A 23,001-nucleotide genomic window follows, 5' to 3' on the forward strand; every position below is an offset into this window, starting at 1 on the left:
TTATATAGATCTATGAAACTAAGTTTGCATTGCAAGCAAAATTTAAGTTTCGTCTGTGCAAGCTGGGAACCTTCATTTTCACCCAGGAGGGTGGATTTTACGAAAAGTATCCCGTTGAAATCACGTTTTCAACGAAATTTAAATAACGAACTATAAAAACTAACTATTTTAAAGAGCGGAGCATCAGTAAGTCAATCAGTCAGACAATCAATTAGTCAGTTAATCAATCAATCAGTCAATCATCAGTCAATCAAACAGTCAGTCAACAAAACAGTCAGTTAATTAATAAGTCGGTCAGTCTATCAATCACTCAATCAATCAGTCAATCAATCAGTTAGCCAGCCAATCAATAAGTCAGTCAATGAATCAGTCAGTCATGCAATCAACCAATCAGTCAGTCAGTCAGTCAGTCAATCAGCCAGTCAGTCATCAGTCAATCAATTAGTCACTCAGTCAATCAATCAATCAATCAGTCAATCTGTCAGTCAGTCATGCAATCAATCAGTCAGTCAGTCAATCAGTCAGTCAGTCAGTCAGTCAATCAGTCAATCAGCCAGTCAGTCAGGCAGATTAAACAGTTTTATAGTCGGCGATTGCAAATCTTTTCAACAGATTTCGCCTCTCTTTAACGATTCTCCAAATGGATTTGTTTTCAGTTTCAGTTTATCCTCGGCGCACACCTGCGTAACGTAAAATTCAGATGGACAAACGGAAATGCATTTGGCTGAGAGTGCAAATACGCATATAACCACAAAATGGATTCAGTTTACATAAATGAAATTTGAGCAGATGCAGCGGCAAATCCATAGGAATGTTCAGGTCCCGGATTGTGTCTTGGGTGTGCATTGGAAATTTAATCCTTTGCAGGAGGAGGACAAGGGATTTGGCGGCGGGGCTTACCTGCGTGTAACACCAGTTCTCAGCAACTGGCGTATTAACTTCCGGCAGGGGCGGCGAGGGTACACGGCTGACCGCCATTGTGCTACTGGATGCGTGCAGGTTCGAGGTGACTCTAGCTGTTTGGCTTGCCTGACATTCGTTTACCGGCAATCTGCAAAGGTAAGAGTTGAGAGAGAAGTGTGGTTAGATCGAGTCGGAATGCGATGAAAATCTAATTTATTTATATATAATCATTTATTTATATGCAAATAGCTGGAGCTAGCACCTTGGCTCATGCAGTAGATCCATGATGCTGCGCTCGAACTCAATCTTGACAAAGTTGCTGTTGGAACTCGAATGCCGGGCCAGGAGATTGAGCAGCTTTAAGAGCAGAGAGTTCTCCAGCTTGAACGCGCACGAACACAACCCAGACGCGCGGAAATATCAACAAAAAAATTTGTAAATTTGTTAACAATAAAGCTAGAATATAAAGACACTTTGAACAGTATAAAACGAGACGGAGACGAGACAGACACGGAGACAGAGACACAGGCACACGGAAATCACAAAACGGAATGCGCCAAAATGTGCAGCGCGCATAATTGCGAGGAAGGCGCGCAAATATCGCAAATATGGCAAATATGGCAAATGAGCGAAAGCTGAGCGTTAACCGTTATTGTGCGATATTTGAGTGAGAGATCATAACTGAGCACCGAGAGAGAGAGAGAGAGTAAGTGAGCTTTTGAGCACCGATTGTCTAGGCTGGCTATGGATTGTCTGAGCGAGAGAGAGAGAGTAAGAACTGAACGAAGGCACGACCGTACTGCTGAAGCGGCAAATGAAAACTGAACACTGCACCGTTGTGTGGGCCTGTAAAATCAGAATCTGAAACGGCCAAGATGCGTCACAGGATGCGGAGACAAGGATAATTCAGGCAGCAGCAGTGCCTGCAGATGACAGCAAACAATAGCCGAAAATGTAGCCAAGAGTGGAAAATTGACAAACAATGGGCGAGACGACGACGGCGACGCGGCAGAGAGCGAGGATCTGCTACAGCAACAACAATGCCAGTTTCACGCTGCCGCAGATGCACAACAGAGCAGCAGCAACATTTTTATATACAATTAAGAATAGAAAAACTTGGAAACATCTATACAAGGCTGTAACAACAACAACGCTGAGATTTTCTTTGAGTTTTCTTAGCCCAGTCGCATCTGCTGCTGAGCCGCGCGCAGTGGCCATCAAACGCTGAAAAGGACCTTCAGTGCGTGCCTGTGTGTGACAGCGCGTGCGTGTGTTAAAAGGCTGACGCGAATTTTATCAAGGTGAACAAACCGTAAAACAGCATCGGAAACAGCCGCAGTCGCAGTCGCAGCAGCAGCCGCAGCAGCAGCAGGCACAATAATAACGCAAAAACGAAGTCAGCGTGCAGCAGCGCAGTCGACGTCGACGCCAACGTCAACGCCAACGTCAACGCCGACGTCAATCATGCGGGGCTGGCGACCGCTGAGTCGTCGGGTTTAGTACCTTCAAGTAGCTTTATTCAATTTTAGTGAGTGTGCTTTAATGTTAATGACATTGATTTGGCATTGAGCGACACACACACACACACATGCTTACTGAAAGCTACACCTGCACAAGCACAAGCTGCCGTCTCTCTCTCGCTTGGCGCTCTCTTTTTTATGGCTGCGAAGGGCCAGAGCGAAAACTTTTGTTTGTTATGACATTGGAAACATTTACCTCAAACATGCTTTGGCGGCGCCACAAGGTAAAGCCCATGGCGCACAAGTATGCAGTTAAGGTTAAACGAGCCAAAACGAGGGGAAGGGGGCGGAGGGCTAAACTAAAGTGATTTTGGGCAGCCTCAGTGAACAGTTAAGCTCATGATGATTAATGAGTTACAGCAATCGTCGAGAACTCCCAACGTGAGGAATGACTCAGCACGCGAGCTGATTAGGCTGGACCCAAAACGTTTGAGGGTTGCAAAGTTGAGCAGCAGTTATGACACTCCAAATGCAAAGTAAAATAGTAAATTTTGAAGCTGTTTAATAATTAATATAATTGGTTTAAATAACAGTAAAATAGTAAAGATTTGCGTTATCGAGTGGACACTGTACAGGGTTCAGCAGCTTTGTTTTAAGGACCAGCCTTTTCATGCCTTTAAGTGTGCAAACCGACAGCGCAGTCGCAGCCGCAGCCGCCATTGGCAGCTGAATCGAATGCATTTGGTCACGGACACGCTGCCTAGACAGCTTGAGTGTGAGGAGAGAGGAGGGTAGACAGAGAGCAGCACCAGGTCAGCAAAGCAAAGAGAATTTATGACAAAGAGCAGCACGTGTTAAGATGCGCTTAGCTGTCGAGCAGGAGGAGGAGGAGGAGGAAGAGGAGACAAAAGAGAGAGGAAAAAATATGTTGGGGTCTGCAGCAGGCAGCTGCAAAAGAAAATCGCGCCAAATTGGGCAACGAAACACATACAACTTTTCACCAATTTTCCGCCAAAAGTTGTTTGTTATATAATTGAAGTCGACTCGCGTGGTGCTTTTCACATACTTCCGGCAACTTTTCATTAGCATTTAAATGAAATTTGAAAGAAAAAAGGCCTCCCCGTTAAGACACGAATGTCGACAACAAAAGGCAAGCCAATAATAAAAATGGTGAAAATTTTCATTTTTACAACAAATTATCGCATGAGTTTTCACTCGCTTGTGGATGTTGTTGTTGTTATTGTTGTTGTTGTTGCTGGCGTTTTCACCAACATAAAAAACAACAACAAGAGAAGCGGCAAAAATACTCCTTTCACTCCACGTCCAACAACAACAACAACAACAACAACAGAGTCGAGTGAAAAACGTTTTGAAGAAAAGGAAATGCTTTTCATTTTACATACACACACACACATAATCAAACTTATATATAGGCGATGCAAAGATAAATTTAACAACAGAGCAGAAACGGCCTGGCAATTTAATTTAAATAATGTGATCTTTCATGCCAATGAAAATGATTTCAAAAGAGAAACTACTCTTAGCGCCTGCTCATCTCTTCACTTCCGCTACAAAATGCAGCAACAACAACAAAAACAATAGCCACCCACCCGTCGTTCATGCAATTTCTCTTCGTCTACGCCTTGCCTTTGCTCTTCGCCATGGTCGTCATACATATACACAAGTATGCATGTATGTATATGTGTATTTTGGGGCGATGTCAACACTTGAACGCATATTAATTTTGTAAGCTCCCACGCTCAAGTTTCGTTTTATCGTTAGGGTTTGCTTCGCTACGTTTATTATATTTGTTGTTGTTGTTGTTGTTGTTATTGTTGCTGCTGCTGTTGTTTTATCTGCCTCGTCTTATTGTGAAGTCAGTCGTCAATTCGCTGCGTCCATTTGCCTTTGCGGGGCAGCGCAGTCGAGGCAAAGGCCGACCCATAAGGAGAAAGCTCCTCAGCGTATCTATCTCTCTCTCTCTCTTTCTCTCTCTGCAGTTTTACTTGCAGTTTTCGTGAAAGTCGCAGCCGACTGTGAAGCTGCTGCGGCTACTGTTGTTTTTGTTGCTTTTGTTATATAAAATGTATAAAATCATTTAAGTAGAGTGAAATTTGTAAATTTTTATTTTTGTTATTTTGTTACAAACTTTTTGCAAACGATTGCAAGTTTACATTTTTAACTGTAAAATGTTGTGTTTTATACAACTTTATAATGCACAAAAGTACTGCGGTCTACTTTTAACATAAACTATGCTGTTCGTTTTTATAGAATCGTTTTATTGTTTATTTTTCAACTCCACACAAAAAAGAAAACAAAATATGGACCTAGGAAATGGAAACGTGTGTGTGAGAGAGAGAGAGAGAGAGAGAGAGACCTTGCGGAGGGCAGGATCTTGCTCAATTTTGACACTTTAACTGGCAGCATTGCAACATAAATGAAAGTTTACACTAGTTTCGCGTTAATAACGAATAATGACAAAGGGAAAACATATTTCGTTACATAAGCATTACAAGCAGCATTGAAATGAGCCGTCGACTTCGCGCCGTCGCTGGCCTGTATTTATTTGTGTGGCGTGTACTGTATGCGCAGGCGCGTAGGCGTCAGCGACACGCTGACAGCGGCAGCGGCAGCGAATTTCACCCGACCGCAGTGTAACCGAAGTCAGGCGACGTAAAACGAGAGCAAATCGCTGTTAGGCACGAATAACGAAGCGACAACGCTTTATGTAATCGTAAGCGAACAACAACAGCAACAACAAAACAGCGGTCAAAGCGCGGCGAATAAAACTTGTTTGATGACGTAGCGCAGCAAAGCTCAGCTTACACGCGGCCTCCTTCACTTACTCTCTCTCAGAGTCTCTCTCTGTCTGTCGCTCTGCCGCACTCTCTGCGGTTTATGAGCACGTTGTGGCTTAGCGCGTGGCGTGTGTATTGTATAATAGTAAAAACCTCAAGCGAATGTTTAATTATCATTAAGCATACGTCATTAACTTGCTTCATTATCGTGTTGAGGCATGAAATGAAATCAATAAATTAATAAACATTTTGTGCCCAATTTTTACAGTGCACAAGAGGCCAAACTTGGCCGACTATTGTTGCTGTTATTGTTGCTGTTGTTGTTGTTGGCTTGTTTGCATTTTGCCGCTTTTACCATTTCTCTGCACTTTCTAAACAAATTGTGCGGCGACTGCGACGAAGCGAAGGAAACGACGACGACAAGAAATTGGCTTTCATGCGTTTTCACATTTTGTTTTTGTCGTGCTTTCATTTTTGTTGTGGTTGTTGTTGCTGCTGCTGATATTGTTGCCGGATTTCTCTCTCTCTCTCCCTCTCGCTCTCCCTCTCTCTCTCTCTTTTTTTATTGGCTTAGAAATTTGTGTAGAGATTTGTTCTAAATTCAAAATGTAGGCCCGAGTGAAAGAGGCGTGTATTGCTTCTGCTTGCTTTAGTTGTTGTTGTTGCTTTTATGATTACTGGGTGAAATGCGTTAAGCAAAGTGAAAACCAAAAAAAAAAAAAAAACATCTGTAGCAATGATTTCATTGATTGGAGCAGAGCAGCGCAGCGCAGAGCAGAGTTCAAGCAACTCGAATCACTCAGCCGCAGCGCGCTGGCAACATGTTGCTGCCGCAGCCGCAGCTGCAGCAATCGATGTCTGCCGTTGTTAATTAATTTAATTTTTGAAAGTTTTGCGCCAAACTATACACACACACACACACACACACACACATAGGCTTTTAAATAATTTATTTACTATGTACGCTTACTTATTGATATTAAAATGAGAAAGTTGCAAGAGATGAACGCATTTCGTTTCGAATTCATATTTCATATGCAACTTGTTGCAGCAACATTTCACTATGGCGTTGAAAAGACGAGATGCCAACGCAATTACATACGCATTAACATTAGCCCACGGATGCGTTAAGCAATTACATAAGCATTAACATTAACATTAGCATAACATAGGATTTACATTGACAGGGGCTCATGCGGATGAGGCCTGAGTTCTGACCCCTGTGGCAGGGGCACTGAAGCAAACTTCCCGTTCCGTTTGCGCAGAGCGTCTGCAAAAAAAAAAACCACAACTTAACAAGAACAAAAGCAGAGACATAATAAAAAAAAGCATAATATCCATTACAGGTACAGTGCACGCTTGAAGTCTTCACATAAGGTACATGTCGCTCTCTCTATCCCTCTCTCCCTCTCTCTCTTTGATTTCCCAAATGAATCACATTAATAAAGAAAGTAAATGCAATCGCAAGAAAGAGGCTATCGCTTCCGGGCCTATCAGACGATCCGAAGTTCCAAGGTTAATTAATAAAAACAACAAGTGCAAAAATTATCTTTTCAATTCCAAATCCAATTGCCATAAAACTAAGAAAAACATATGTACGTGCAATTTCTTTAGAAACAACTGTTACAGCTGTTTAGCTCTTTTAATATCAAGTGCAGCAAGTCGCACTTACCAACACTGGCAGCCAGCCTCAATCTCGCGCTCAACACTAAGGTCACCCATCTACAAAGCGACAAATTAAAAGTGGGTTACGCCGAGTTTGCGAACCGAACTAGCACATAACCTAGCACTCACACACACAGACATACATGCACACACATTGTTTTGTATGTGTGTGTGGAGAACGAGTGAATGCAAGAGTAAAACGACAAATCATCCAAATTAACACACGCAAATAATGTTGGTAAATGCATTAAAATAAAACCAAATATGGCGCGGTTTGTTGCCGTCGTCAAGGATGCGCCTTGACTAGTTAGTGTTGAGCAACTACAGTGAAAGCTCGTTTGAGCGGGACTTGTCCGCTTAAAAGAGATGTTGAAGCAATGTTAAAGAACAAATAATTATTGAAACTTTTACTAGTTTTTAGACTTCCGGTAAAAAGAGAATCCGCCCAACGAGGTACAATATTTCCACTAAATACATAATTTAGAGAAGGTAAGTTAGGAGATTGGCACTAAAAAATGTGTCAGACTGTAAGTAGAGCTTGCTATTAAGCTGAAACAATTTTTACAGAAAACTGTTGCTTAGCCGCGTGCTCGACTTTGTTCACCAGGAAGCGAAGTTCGCAGCGCGTTTAAATAAATGAAAATTTATAGAAAAATAGTTGCCCAACGGCGTTCCATATTCATTTTCATTTCTAGCGGTACATTTACGTATACGTATTGTAGTCGGATAGTGACGTCACAATATCAATGGCCCGCATTAACAGAAGGGCTGCAGGCAGCAGCTCCCATGTTAGTAACAGATTATGTTATGTTATGCTAAGTAAAGAACTGTTAGACTACATCACGAAAAGTACAGATTCAATAAAACCAGTTGCAAATAAACTTCGTCATCCTCGCTCAGTTAATATATATTTATGTACACGACTGTAGTGCACACATTTGGCTTCGAGTTTATTTACCTTTTATCACAGAAATTTGCAGCGGCGTTACAAAACTCCTTCGAATTGGGGCATTTAACTAATAATACTAGGCACAGAGGAGATTGTTGCTGTTGTTGATTGTTGTTGCTGTTGTTGTTGTGGTTGTGGTGGTTGTTGTTGTGGTGGTGGTTGTTGCTGTGGTGGTTGTTGTTGTTGTAGTTGTTGCTGTGGTGCTGCTGATGATGATGATGGCTGTGGCTCTGATGTTGCTGCTGTGCAGGATGAGCGCAATTAAAGTGTTGCTGCTGCTGCTGATAGTGTGATGAGGAGGCAGAGGTAGAGGCGGCGGCGGCGGCGGCAGAGGAGGAGCTGGAACTGGTGGTAGCTGAGGATGAGGCGCTGTTGTTGCTGTTGTGTTGATGTTGCTGCTGGTTGAGATGCCGCCGTATCGACTGATTAATGCGATTCGTTATTGAATTGGTCAGAGCGGAATGATGGCTATGCAGATGATGATGCGGCGACAGGTGAGTCGAGGAGGCGGAAGAGGTGGAGGCGGACGAACTGGAGCTGGCGGTGGATAAAGTGGGCCCAAACAGGCGGCTGGCAATGATGCTGTTGTTGTTGCTGCTGTTGTTGTTGTTGTTGTTGCCGCCGTTGTAGTGCCTGTTGCCGGCACAGGCGCTGCTGCAGTTGTTCGAGGAGGCGGCAGCGGCGGCGGCAGAGGCTGAGGAGGAACTTTGTGCGCGCGTCAAAATGTTTTGTAAGTTGCTGTTGTTGCTGCTGCTGCTGTTGCTGCTGCTGCTGCTGTTGTTGTTGTTGTTGAAAGCTGCCTGTAATATGCTGCTGGGTGTTGCCAAATGTTGCGCCAGTGTTGCTGTGCCACTTCTCGTTGCTGCCGCTGCTGCTGCTGCTGCTGCAGTTGCTCCACTTTCGTAATTCAGGTGACCCAAATGTTGTTGCAAAACTGAAGGTGCTGCCGCTTGTTGCTGCTGCTGCGACTGCGACGGCGGCGGCGGCGGCGGCGATGGCGTGCTAGCAGCAACAGTGTGTGGGTGTTGCGGCAACGTTGACGTCGACGTGGACGCAGACGCTGGCGTCGACAGCGACGATCTGCGCAGTAATACTGGAGGCGTTGATATCAATTGCTGCAGGCGGCTGCAGTTGCTGCCGCTGCTGCTGCTGCTCGCTGCTGGCGTCTCAGCCAACGCGCTGCTCAAAGCAACATTTCGCGGGCCACTTTGACAGCAACAATTATCACTAGACGCTTGCTGCTGCTGCTGCTGCGACGTTTGCTGCTGCTGCGACTGCGGCTGCGGCTGCGATGACTGTTGCTGCTGTTGCTCCAAATTCACATCGACAACATTTTCATTTTGATAGATTTCGTGCACGTTACGCTTTTTTTTGATTTTCACATACGGCTCAAACATTTTATAACTGAATAAATTGGCTCTCTTATTGTTGTTGTTGTTGTATTTACTTTTTTTATTATTTTTATTTGTATTTGAATTTAATTTGATAAACTTATGTATTAAGCGATTTGCTTATTGCACACATTTACACACAAAAGCACAAATACGCAGGCACACGTATAAAATTAATAAATTTTCTGTAGCTCTTTGGCAAGCTTTTTTTTTTTGTATGTTTATTGTTGTTGTTTTTTTATTTTTATTCAACCGTTCAACGCGTTTTCAATTAATGGATACAATTTATGTTTACAAATTTACAAAATTCCACAAAAGAAATATTGTTTTTATTATTGGAAAAGTTTTATTGAAACCCTGCAACGCTCCATGCCGTTTATTAAAGCTGTCGTTGTTGCTGTAGCAGCTGCTAATTTGGCCGTCAGCTTTTTTTTTTTAGCGGACGCACAAAAATTGAGAACGAACCACAACCGCTTCGCTTGAAAGTTTGCGGAGAACTAAACAAAGTGTAGCCAACTGAGCAACGGGTCGGGCGACTGCTGCCGACGACGACTACAACTACGACGACGTCGCTGCTTGCTGCTGTTGCTGCTGAGTGAGCGGCTGTCCGATTTCAATGCTCGGCGAATTTCGGTGTCGACGCCAGCAGCGCTGCTCGCAGCGTTTCAATTTTCGTTTCGTTTCACTATGTAACAAAGTCGACGCTGCAGTACGTACTATGGCGAAACGTTAAACGCACACACACACACACACACACACACACACACACACACACACATACACACACACACACATTTGACTAGACTCGTACAGAGCACACCTACACCTACACTCTCCACGGTTAGTCAAGTGAGAGGCGTTGGTGGGGCGCTTTGTGTGAGGTCGACTAGCGTATGGAAAAGGAAGCAAAATCGACAGCGGCGACACTGAAAAACCACTGAGCGCAACTGCGGAGAGAGTGCGCCAGTGAGCGCGCAAGCAAGAGAGAGCTAGCTGAGGGCCAACGGCAGCTGATAATTGTATGTATTCAAGTGCGTCTGTATGTATATGTGTGTGAGTGTGTGGCTGACGAGGGCGAGGCGAATGAGGCCATGGCATGGCATGATGATGGCTGATGGAACGGCCTGGCCAAGCCGGAGGTCCTTCGAGCAGATAAGCCTTAATCATTTAGTCACAGAGGCAGCTCTTCAATTGAGCCGCCGCGGCGGCCTTGCGCTGCTACCGCTGCCGCTGCTGCTGCTGCTGTTGCGGCTGACTTATCGGCGCTTCCTACTTTACATCAAAGTGCGCGACGGCTTCAACTTCGATTGCACATATCGGTTATGCTCTCAGAGGCATTGTCCACTCATAATTCTAGTATGGGCGGAACTGAATCACTCAAAAGACTTGAGTTACTTAAAAATGACAATTACAAGAATAGGGATACATCATGCATAAATTGAGTATAGTTTTGGACAGTTCTTCCAATAGAAACTTCGTTAGGTTTTTGGAGATTGACTCGATTTGAGCACAAAATTCTTAGTTTTTTTCTCAGACTGCATATACATACATACATAGGCATACATATGTACGCGGAACTATGTATGTATCAACCCAGGGGCGTTGTCGGCAACGCATGTCACGTCGTCTGCAGTCGTCGTCGTCGCCGTCGTCATCGTTGTCTTGGCCCACCCAACTAGCAGCAGCAGCAGCAGAAGCAGCCGGCTCTTCACTTTACTCCATTTGAAGCCTCCTTCTCTCTCTCTCGCTCTCTCCCTTTCTGTCTCTTTGGTTGGCCACTCAACACATTCGTTTCATTTATGGCGTGCAAATTAGCATCGGCCGTAGGGTCTTCGTGTGTGTCCGTGTCCTTTGGCCCGGGCCACACATCAGCAACAGCCGCAGCAGCAGCAGCAGCTACTGTATCTGCAACGGCTGGCAATTTGTTGGCCATTAGTCGGGCCCACAGCTGCGTCTGGGCATCACTTGAATGTGTGAAAATTTGACAGTAATGCGTCGTTCACTTTGAAGTTGCAAACACCGAAACGTGTTGAAAGCTGGGCGAGAGTTTCGATTGCGTTCAGTTGAGTTATCGCTGGGAGAGAGACTGGCGAAATTGGCTGCCTAAGCTGTCGGGGAATTTAAAAAAAATTCCCAGCTTCAAATTTCCCTTACAGTTTTTGAAGTCTTTTAACATAAAATATGTTCCCAATAAGAAAGGGAATTAAGTGTCACGTGTTTCGTCAATAATTTTAGTCGCTTTGCGATGTTCTCATCATCATCGGAACTTACGATCCAATACTTCCCACACCAAAAGCACCTTATTGGGCAGCGAGATAGAGACTCAAGTTCGTGTTGCTTATTCATAAGTATTGATATTAAAGGCCATTTCACGTCCATTGGCCTTTGACCACTTCCTTCAATAGCGGAAATAACACAACTGGTTCACCTTTCAAAATGTTTTGGTCCGCAGTTCAGCAAACTCCTTGAATATCTATCGACTTTCACAACACTGAAGAGCTGAGCTTGGTGCACAGTTAATCGATTTACAATAAGCTGTTAATAGAAATTCCTAACGCCGAGCATGTGTGTGTTTATATGTTTATTTATTGTATGGCAAAAGCGCATGCACATGATTTACTTGACACTAATTTCCATAAATAAAACAAAAAGTTCAATAAAAACGATGCCCCCTCCTCGCCCGCTTCGCCCCTGCTGACGCTTCAATGAATGGATGGCTCTCTGACAATAACCCAATTTTCACTAGCAACAAAGCAAAATATTCGTGCACACATACATATACACACACACATGTGTATGTGGACAGCTCGACGCGTTGACGACCAAGGCAGGCAGCGACGCTTACAGCGACCGCGACGTCATCTCATTCGCCTTCTCATTCTCATTCTCAATCGCATTGTTACCTTCTCTACATTTGACAAAATTAAAACTAAAGCAAACGTTTGAGCGCTTTTGGGCGCTCCCTCTGCCCCCTCCCCTCTGCTAATAACTTTGACTGGCGGCTGACTGCGACGCCTGCAGTGCGTGGGCTGCGGCGCCGCTGACGAAAGTGTTAATTGATTTTATTGCCTGCGAGAGCTGCTTTTACAGATGATCGACGCGTCTACAAAAAAAAAAAAACAAAAAAAATATTCCAAATACAGCTCTCAACGAACACACGAAAAGCTGAGTGTAAATGTTGCCAGGCGGTTTTTTAGGGGGGAGGGGGGAGTTTGGTTAGATACACAAATGGAGTTGTAAGCGGCGAAATACATGCACACATTTCACATCGGCGAGAGCTGCCCAAATGCCGTGGGATAACTTCCGCACTCGTGCCGCGAGTGAGCCGAGTGAAACTTTGAGACTTTTTTCGTAATCACTTTGCACAGCAATTGCCGTTTCGGTTGCAGTCTTTTACTACTCTTCTTCTTCTTCTTCTTTTTTTGTTTTTGTTTTGTTACGTTTTGTTTTGTTTCTGCTTGGCGTTTTCTATTTGGCGCTGCGCTTAATTTACATTTCAAATTTTCATAATCTTTCGTGGCCCATGTAACATTTTGTGAGTGATTGGAGCAGCGCGCAGCCAGCGCCATTTTCCGCATTTACACACACCCACACACACACACACACACACACACACACACACACACACACACACACACACACACACACACACTCGCAGACATTGAAATATTTGTCTCAGTTTTGTTTCGCCCACATTTTGTTGTCGTCATCAATGACAAATCTCAACTTTCCAACACTGACACATTTCGAGCTCCCAATTTTCGATTTCCATTTGCCGTTTAGCATACACATATAGTTTGGTAATGTTTTTTTTCTGTTTTATTGTATCTGTCACGCGCCCATTAAAACTAGTTCAACGATAATTCATAAACAGTTTATTATTTTGATTCGATTTTTTTTCGCTTTTTATACTTTGCGTAATCAGGTTTGTCGAAGCTCTTGGTTTTAGGCTGGCCAGTGCGGGAAAAGTGTCGAAAAAACGCGTGTCGAGTCTTGGCCTTGGCTTGTGCTTTTGCTGCTTTCGACGATTATTCAACATTCGTCGGTTTCTTTTTTTTTTTTTTTAAACCCTTGCGAAAGGGCATTAAAGGTTTGTCGGAAAAGGTGTTACACACAGTTGATAAGGTATAGATACTCTTAAGCCGAGTTCATCTTTTCGCTATCTTCATGAAAACTGTATGAAATCTCTATGATATAGATACAATAGGAAGAATTGTTGTCTTTGTACTGTATTTTTTTAAAGCATAAAAAGTGTATTTAATCTTCGACAGCCTAAAGAATAATTTTTTTTGTTATGTTCTTTGGGTTTCGGTATGGAAAGTGTATTTGCTCTTCGACACCCTAGAGTTTAATTTTCTTTGGGTTTTAGTGCTTACAACATTATCTATCTATTGTTAAACAATTCAATCTGTAAAATCAGATCGTGCTGCTCTATACGATCCCTACAATTGTAGGTCCTTTATGCACAAAACCAACTGCAATATTTTACAGCTCGAGCTATAGACAATTTGTCAAAGCGAGTCCTGAGTCTGGATTCAAGCCATCTGTAAGGGAACCAAAGACAAAGGAACACCCAAGCAGACTTTGTCGATCTTATCTCGAGCGACCGACAATGTCAAAACAACAAGCCTTAATATGATTGCTGCGAGTCCTTTTGGTGTCCTGCCCGTCGCTCGCCTCGACCCTGGGTGGGCAAGTGGCATACGGACATCGCAGGACGTAATTTGATTGTTAAAAAACCCAGCATCTATTTGAAATGCAATTGCTAAGGCTTCTTCCCGCTGGCAGGCAAAACCACAGTCTACCAGGATAGGATAAGAGCCGAAGGGGCAGGCTGCAATAGACTTCCCACGGCGTTTGTTTACGCTCATTAAACGTTAAAAGGTGCAGCCGGGCACCTGCACACGCGGATTGCTGCGTGTGTGGCCCGATCTTATGTGGTCTCTTTGCGTCTTATCCACACACTCGGAGAAAAAACACTGAGTTATATGCTCAAAATCAATTTTAAATTTCTTACATCTTATAAACTAAAGTTTTTCATACAAGAACCTCATTTTTGACCGATCGTTCCAATGGCAGCTATATGATATAGTGGTCCGATATAGATAAGATTTAACATATTTATGAGACGCATAGTAAAACTAATAAACGCCGAGTTTGGTTAAGATATCTAGAAAAACAAAAAAGTTTTTCATACAAGAACCTACTTTTCGACCGATCGTTCCTATGGCAGCTATATGATATAGTGGTCAGATGTTGAAAGGATTTTACATATATATAAGACGCATAGTAAAACTTATAAATGTCGAGTTTGGCTACGATATCTTGATAAACAAAAAAGTTTTCAAGAATTTCAAAGAATTTCATCCCGATCATGCTAGAATATACATTTTTTTTTGAGTGTATCTACACTTTTCTAACAATTACGACTCAATGGCAAATAATTCAATCTGCGCTTGCTCTTTTGACGACTCTCTGCCATTGTGATGGATGCTCCTCTGATGGATGACCACGAGGAGATGTGTGAGAGCTGGAGCAACATGCAAAGAACACACACACACACACACACACACTCATTTGGGCATTTGTAGCTGCGGCTAGGCTAATTTGATGTGCGTGTGTGCGGGGCTTTGTGTGTGGCCCTGGCGGGCCAGGTACCTGTGAGAGCAGAGCTCGGAGCTGTTGGTGCTGCCTTTTCCCGATCTCGCATAGGATGCGGTGTCTGGGCAACAGACCGAAAAGGAAACCCCTTGCCAGTTATAATACATCTTTTTGTTTCTTTAATAATTTAAATAAAGAGAGAGAAAAAAATACAGCTAAATACCACCAAAGTTGTGCGGCTTCGTGTGTGAACTTGTGTGTGCGTGTGTGTGTGTGTGTTTGTGTGTGTGTGTCAAGCGCAGACGCAGAGCCTAAACAATCACAAACACACACACACGCACGAGCACACACACACGCACACACTCATAGAGTCATGAGAGTCGACCTCGGCCTCGGCGACGCCGGCGATGCCAGCAGAGCGATGAGTGGAGGAGCCACACACGAATTTGTTTCTTCTTGTTTTCCTTTTTTTTCGAGCAGCAGCGTTGGTGGCCGACGCGTCGCGACGTCGCTGCCAAGAACAAGGGAAACGGAAGGGGGAAGAAAGAAACAGAAGTCAGTTGCAACAGTAAACCGCGGAGAGGCAGAATATTTCTCCCACTTGACTTCGTTTTCTTTCATGTCTAGAATCCACTGCATATATGTAACGTAAGTATAAATAATAGTTGTATCGATAAGTATCGATTTGTAGTTTCGATAATGATAGCACATTCCGGAACAAGGCAAGATGAAGGAGAAAATAAAAAACAGAATTCGCATTCGCAACCGTAAACTAAAGAGAAGCAGAATATTACTCCCGTTTCAGCTTGTTTTTTTCCATTGAAAATGTTTATTTAAAGGGTGAATAATAGTTGTAGCTGTTATTTTTCGATAATCGATTAATATCGATTTCTAGTTTCGATTTTTTTTTCAGCTCATTATGAATGTGCTAGACTCCGAATTACTCTCAATTCAAGAATATTCTCACAAAATCCGTCCAAAACTAAAAGCAATTCCTTATCAATAGTTTAGGCTGTGCTTTTTAATGTATACTTTTAAATACCCTCTTTTTAGGGTTTAAAATTTCAAAGTACTCGGATATTATTATACACAGAAGTTAGTTTGCAATTAAAGAAATCATTTCCAAGTGTGGGGCTGAGGAAAAGAAGAAGCACAGCAAATACAAAACAAATTATTGTCTGTATGTTGCCTGCAGGGTATCTGTTAGTCGAGCACCCGCGACTAGCTCACTCTTATTAGTTTTTGGGCTACAATTTTATGGCCTTTGCTGTTCTGGCTTAATTGTTTTCGGCTGTCAGCGTTTGTTTCCCTCCTCCCCCATCAAAACACAGGCCCTTCCGCATCTCGAATTGGCTTTAATTCTTATTTAATTTTCTATGTCTGTCCCTCACCCAATGTGACCTTTGACTTTGCGAGTCTCAACAACAACAACAACGGGGGTTAGGGTAAGTCGAGGAGCCATAAAAATTGTTTTCTATGGATTCTTATCTGGTAATTAGTTGTGGAACCAACAGCCACAGGTTGTTGATGAGGCTTGTCTATGATTTGAGGTAGATTTACGCGTGTTTAAGAAAGTGAGGATGGTTTTACAACCTCATGTGTGTACTAAACGAATGGCTTACATTTACCTGCAATTAATCACAGGTCTCTTTAAGGGAGAGAAAATGGGCGACAGTCATACTTATATTGCTAGCAGCGTATTTTTAAGCACAATTTTATTCCCATTTTTGTGGAAAAGGTGTCAGCTCCTCCAAACCATGAGCAACAAGCCAAACCTAGTGAAAATCGGATGACATTTGACCGAGATATGGGCGTGGGAAAATTTTACTTTAATCCATATTTTTACATGAATTTCGACCATAAATACGAGTTGCCAGTTTTTGATGCCAAATACATCTAGATCTAGATGGTCAAACCATGAACAAAAAGCCAAACTTTATGAAAATCTGATGAGATTTGACCGACTTATGGGGCTGGGAAATTTGGACTTATGTCTACATAGGTAATTTGAGGGTACAATTTTTACATGAATTTAGACCAAAAATAATGTTGCCAGTTTTTGATGCCAAATGGATCTAGAGGTCAAACCATAAACAAAAAGCCAAATCTTATAAAAATCGGATGAGATTTGACCAAGTTATGAGGCTGGGAAGTTTGGACTTTTCTCTATATACGTAATTTGAGGGTACAATTTTTACATGAATTTGGACTAAAAATACCGTTGCCAGTTTTTGATGCCAAATTGATCTAGAGCTCAAACCATGTACAAAAAGCCAAACCTTATGAAAATCGGATGAGATTTGACCGAGTTATGGGGCTGGGAAATTTGGACTTATCTCTATATACGTAATTTGAGGGTACAATTTTTACATGAATTTTGACCAAAAATAGTGTTGTCAGATTTAGATGCCCAATTGATCTAGAGGTCAAACCATAAACAAAAAGCCAAATCTTATAAAAATCGGATGAGATTTGACCAAGTTATGAGGCTGGGAAATTTGGACTTATGTCTATATACGTAATTTGAGGGTACAATTTTTACATGAATTTTGACCAAAAATAGTGTTGTCAGATTTAGATGCCCAATTGATCTAGAGGTCAAACCATAAACAAAAAGCCAAATCTTATAAAAATCGGATGAGATTTGACCAAGTTATGAGGCTGGGAAGTTTGGACTTTTCTCTATATACGTAATTTGAGGGTACAATTTTTACATGAATTTTGACCAAAAATAGTGTTGTCAGATTTAGATGCCCAATTGATCTAGAGCTCAAACCATGTACAAAAAGCCAAACCTTATAAAAATCGGATGAGATTTGACCAAGTTATGGGGCTGGGAAATTTTGACTTATGTCGATATAGGAAATTTTAGGGTACAATTTTTACATGAATTTGGACTAAAAATACCGTTGCCAGTTTTTGATGCCAGATTTATCTAGAGGTCAACCCATGATCAAAAAGCCAAACCCTTTGAAAATCGGATGAGATTTGACGGAGTTATGGGGCTGGGAAATTTTGACTTATGTCTAGTTAGGATATTTGAGGGTACAATTTTTACATGAATTTTGACCAAAACAACTGTTGCCAGTTTTTGATGTCAGATTTATCTAGAGGTCAAACCATGTACAAAAAGCCAAACCTTATGAAAATCTGATGAGATTTGACCGAGTTATGGGGCTGTGAAATTTGGACTTATCTCTATATACGTAATTTGAGGGTACAATTTTTACATGAATTTGTACCAAAAATACCGTTGCCAGTTTTTGATGCCAGATTTATCTAGAGGTTAACCCATAATCAAAAAGCCAAACCTTATGAAAATCGGATGAGATTTAACGGAGTTATGGGGCTGGGAAATTTTGACTTATGTCTAGTTAGGATATTTGAGGGTACAATTTTTACATGAATTTGTACTAAAAATACTGTTGCCAGGTTTTGATGCCAGATTTATCTAGAGGTCAAACCATGTACAAAAAGCCTAACCTTATGAAAATCGGATGAGATTTGACCGAGTTATGGGGCTGGGAAATTTGGACTTATGTCTATATAGGTAATTTGAGGGTACAATTTTTACATGAATTTTGACCAAAAATAGTGTTGCCAGTTTTTAATGCCAAATTGATCTAGAGCTCAAACCATGTACAAAAAGCCAAACCTTATGAGAATCGGATGAGATTTGACCGAGTTATGGGGCTGGGAAATTTTGACTTATGTCGATATAGGAAATTTGAGGGTACAATTTTTACATGAATTTGTACTAAAAATACCGTTGCCAGTTTTTGATGCCAGATTTATCTAGAGGTCAAGCCATGATCAAAAAGCCAAACCTTATGAAAATCGGATGAGATTTAACGGAGTTATGGGGCTGGGAAATTTTGACTTATGTCTAGTTAGGATATTTGAGGGTACAATTTTTACATGAATTTGTACTAAAAATACCGTTGCCAGTTTTTGATGCCAGATTTATCTAGAGTTCAACCCATGATCAAAAAGCCAAACCTTATGAAAATCGGATGAGATTTAACGGAGTTATGGGGCTGGGAAATTTGGACTTATGTCTATATAGGTAATTTGAGGGTACAATTTTTACATGAATTTTGACCAAAAATAGTGTTGTCAGATTTAGATGCCCAATTGATCTAGAGGTCAAACCATGTACAAAAAGCCTAACCTTATGAAAATCGGATGAGATTTGACCGAGTTATGGGGCTGGGAAATTTGGACTTATGTCTATATAGGTAATTTGAGGGTACAATTTTTACATGAATTTTGACCAAAAATAGTGTTGTCAGATTTAGATGCCCAATTGATCTAGAGCTCAAACCATGTACAAAAAGCCAAACCTTATGAGAATCGGATGAGATTTGACCGAGTAATGGGGCTGGGAAATTTTGACTTATGTCGATATAGGAAATTTTAGGGTACAATTTTTACATGAATTTGTACTAAAAATACTGTTGCCAGGTTTTGATGCCAGATTTATCTAGAGGTCAAACCATGTACAAAAAGCCTAACCTTATGAAAATCGGATGAGATTTGACCGAGTTATGGGGCTGGGAAATTTGGACTTATGTCTAGTTAGGATATTTGAGGGTACAATTTTTACATGAATTTTGACTAAAACAACTGTTGCCAGTTTTTGATGTCAGATTTATCTAGAGGTCAAACCATGTACAAAAAGCCAAACCTTATGAAAATCTGATGAGTTTGACCGAGTTATGGGGCTGGGAAACTTGGACTTATGTCTATATACGTAATTTGAGGGTACAATTTTTACATGAATTTGGACTAAAGTTTTTGATGCCAGATTTATCTAGAGGTCAACCCATGAACAGAAAGCCTAACCTTATGAAAATCGATTGAGATTTGACCGAGTTATGGGGCTGGGAAATTTGGACTTATGTCTATATAGGTAATTTGAGGGTACAATTTTTACATGAATTTTGACCAAAAATAGTGTTGTCAGATTTAGATGCCCAATTGATCTAGAGCTCAAACCATGTACAAAAAGCCAAACCTTATGAGAATCGGATGAGATTTGACCGAGTAATGGGGCTGGGAAATTTTGACTTATGTCGATATAGGAAATTTTAGGGTACAATTTTTACATGAATTTGTACTAAAAATACTGTTGCCAGGTTTTGATGCCAGATTTATCTAGAGGTCAAACCATGTACAAAAAGCCTAACCTTATGAAAATCGGATGAGATTTGACCGAGTTATGGGGCTGGGAAATTTGGACTTATGTCTATATAGGTAATTTGAGGGTACAATTTTTACATGAATTTGGACTAAAGTTTTTGATGCCAGATTTATCTAGAGGTCAACCCATGAACAGAAAGCCTAACCTTATGAAAATCGATTGAGATTTGACCGAGTTATGGGGCTGGGAAATTTGGACTTATCTCTATATACGTAATTTGAGGGTACAATTTTTACATGAATTTGGACTAAAAATACCGTTGCCAGTAATTTGATGCCAGATTTATCTAGAGGTCAACCCATGATCAAAAAGCCAAACCTTATGAAAATCGGATGAGATTTGACCGAGTTATGGGGCTGGGAAATTTGGACTTATGTCTAGTTAGGATATTTGAGGGTACAATTTTTACATGAATTTTGACTAAAACAACTGTTGCCAGTTTTTGATGTCAGATTTATCTAGAGGTCAAACCATGTACAAAAAGCCAAACCTTATGAAAATCTGATGAGTTTGACCGAGTTATGGGGCTGGGAAACTTGGACTTATGTCTATATAGGTAATTTGAGGGTACAATTTTTACATGAATTTGGACTAAAGTTTTTGATGCCAGATTTATCTAGAGGTCAACCCATGAACAGAAAGCCTAACCTTATGAAAATCGATTGAGATTTGACCGAGTTATGGGGCTGGGAAATTTGGACTTATCTCTATATACGTAATTTGAGGGTACAATTTTTACATGAATTTGGACTAAAAATACCGTTGCCAGTTTTTGATGCCAGATTTATCTAGAGGTCAACCCATGATCAAAAAGCCAAACCTTATGAAAATCGGATGAGATTTGACGGAGTTATGGGGCTGGGAAATTTTGACTTATGTCTAGTTAGGATATTTGAGGGTACAATTTGTACATGAATTTTTACCAAAAATACTGTATCCAGTTTTTGATGCCAAAGATCAAAACATGAATAAAAAGTCAAACCTCATGAGTTTTGAGGGAGTTATGGGGCTGGGAAATTTCGAACTATTTCTATATTTCAGTTAGGACAAACATACTTATATATATATATATATATTTGTAGATGTAAAGAAATGTATTTGCTTATTTTGTAAGCAAACTTTCAAACGAGCTGCTAATCAGGCAGGGACCAAATTATATGTATTTACCATATAAGACCGCGCAAACTGAACAGACAAACAAACGCTCCAAGTAACCCAGCGGCAAGGCCCAGTTGAGAGATTCGGATTCGGATTCGGAAAGAGTTGGCCCCGAAAAACGAAATCCGAAAACTGAGCGCGCCCCAAATGAAGACTAATTGTAAATAAAGCGTAAATTTCTGAAAAAAATGAAAGAGTGAAAACTGCACGGACAAACATTTGGCAGTAGTCCGAAAAATGTCATAAAATTAAATTCAAAAGTGCCACAAAACCAAAAAGCCGAATTACATCAAAAAACTGAAAAAAAATTAAGAGCGAAACAGAAGAAATATATGGCCCAGACAGATGAAGACTGAAAAAAAAAAGAAATAACCATAACACAAAAATTAAAGAAATATAAATGCGGGCGACTTAGCTGCTGTTACCCACAACTTGTAAAGCTGTTATCTCTCTGTTCAAGTGTGTGTGCGTGTGTGCGTGCGTGCTTCTGTATGTGTGTGTGTGTGTCTGACAGTCTCTGTTCGGGTGTGTGCGTGTGTGTAATTAAGCGAAATTAGGGCGGCCCAAAAGGCGCACGCCAAACAGTTGGCCACAAGATGGCAGCACCAGTCGAAATGTATTTAAAACCATTTTTCATATACCCTGTACAGTTATGGGTATATACGTTTATTCACCTTTTTATGATAGTTTGCACAGGAATATAAATTAATTTACCAATTTTTAAGAGGTAATTAAATAAATCCTTTTAGACCCAGTATTAATCATTAGGTATTACTCGAACAAGCCGGACACTATTATTTCATCAATCAGCTTTGCTTCGAGCTTGATAGTTAACAGGATATTTGCCAGTCGGTTATTTGCGTATGTTGTTCTCAATTGCTGGAGTTACAGTTTTTGAAATTTTTTTTTTGTTTGTTGTCGAGGGAGATATGTATATGTATGTATGTATATATGGATATTAATGTGTATGTGTGTATGTGTACAAAAAAGAAAGCCACTAAGCGATGCCAAATTTTTAGAGTTCAATCAGCGGCGGCAACTAAACCAAGACCAAGTTTTGTTTTTGTTGTTTCGCTTATTACGTCGCCTGCGCCGACGACGTTTGTGGCGCGCAGTCGTGCCCCCTTTTTTTTGGCCATGTGACGTCGCTGTCGACGTCGCTGCCGACGTCGCGTTGCCGTCGTCGCTTGCACAAAAACGTGTCGCGCTTGTTATGTAATAGTCCCCAACGAAGCGACGCCGACGTCGCCGTAGACGCTGACTGCGTTTTGTCATTTGTTGTAGACGTTTTCTTTTATTTATTTACTTATTTTTTTTTTTTGTGTATTCCAAATTTCGGTGTTGCCAAAAAGCAGTTACCAAAAAAACAACAACTGTAACTGCAACTGCAGCGGCAAATGTGGGCGCTGCAATCCGTCTCCGTCTCTCTCTCTCTCTCTCTCTCTCGCTCTCTCTCTCTCCCTCTGTTGCTCTCTCTCTCTCTTTTGCTCTCTGTTGCCAGTGCTTAGTCGCGCTTGTTTATAATTTGCTGCGCTTTTTAAGCGCATGGCATGAAAAAGAGGTGAAACTAATTTTTTTCTTTATTTTTTTTTCTCTGCGTGTTTTGGTATTTGTTTGGGAGTGTGTGGCTGTTTGACTTGTTAGCTGTTGCAGTTGTTGTTGTTGCAGTTGTTGTTGTTGCTGCAGTTAGCTGCTGGTGTGGAAATCCCTCGAGAGTGTGTTTATGTAATACATATTTGTCATGGATTTTTTGTGCTATGCTGCAGCTCGTGGGCGCTGCCACATATTGTTGTACAAATGTCACAGAGCTTCCAGCTCAGCGAGAAAATTCAGCCCAATCCTTGGCAATTAAGCTCAGATTGCACAACACAAT

General features: G+C 41.4%; 1 protein-coding gene across 4 annotated transcripts in view; it reads right to left on the bottom strand.

Annotated features, from left to right (window-relative positions):
* Positions 1–23,001, bottom strand: part of LOC115761214 (protein roadkill) — a 52,440-nt gene that overhangs the window by 1,667 nt on the left and 27,772 nt on the right. For 2 of the 4 annotated variants that reach the window (XM_030702902.1, XM_030702903.1), the window contains one exon: positions 901–1,051. In XM_030702902.1, coding sequence (XP_030558762.1) covers positions 901–978 — 78 coding nt within the window. In that variant the 5' untranslated portion in view covers positions 979–1,051. Of the gene's footprint in view, positions 1–900; positions 1,052–1,165; positions 1,211–7,784; positions 9,056–9,106; positions 9,272–23,001 lie in introns of those variants that run through there. The other 2 variants (XM_030702904.1, XM_030702901.1) reach the window with 2 other exon arrangements.

The sequence above is a fragment of the Drosophila novamexicana genome, unplaced genomic scaffold (genome assembly GCF_003285875.2).
Source record: "Drosophila novamexicana strain 15010-1031.04,08,12 unplaced genomic scaffold, DnovRS2.1 tig00000463-arrow-arrow-pilon, whole genome shotgun sequence".
Lineage (NCBI taxonomy): Eukaryota > Metazoa > Arthropoda > Insecta > Diptera > Drosophilidae > Drosophila > Drosophila novamexicana.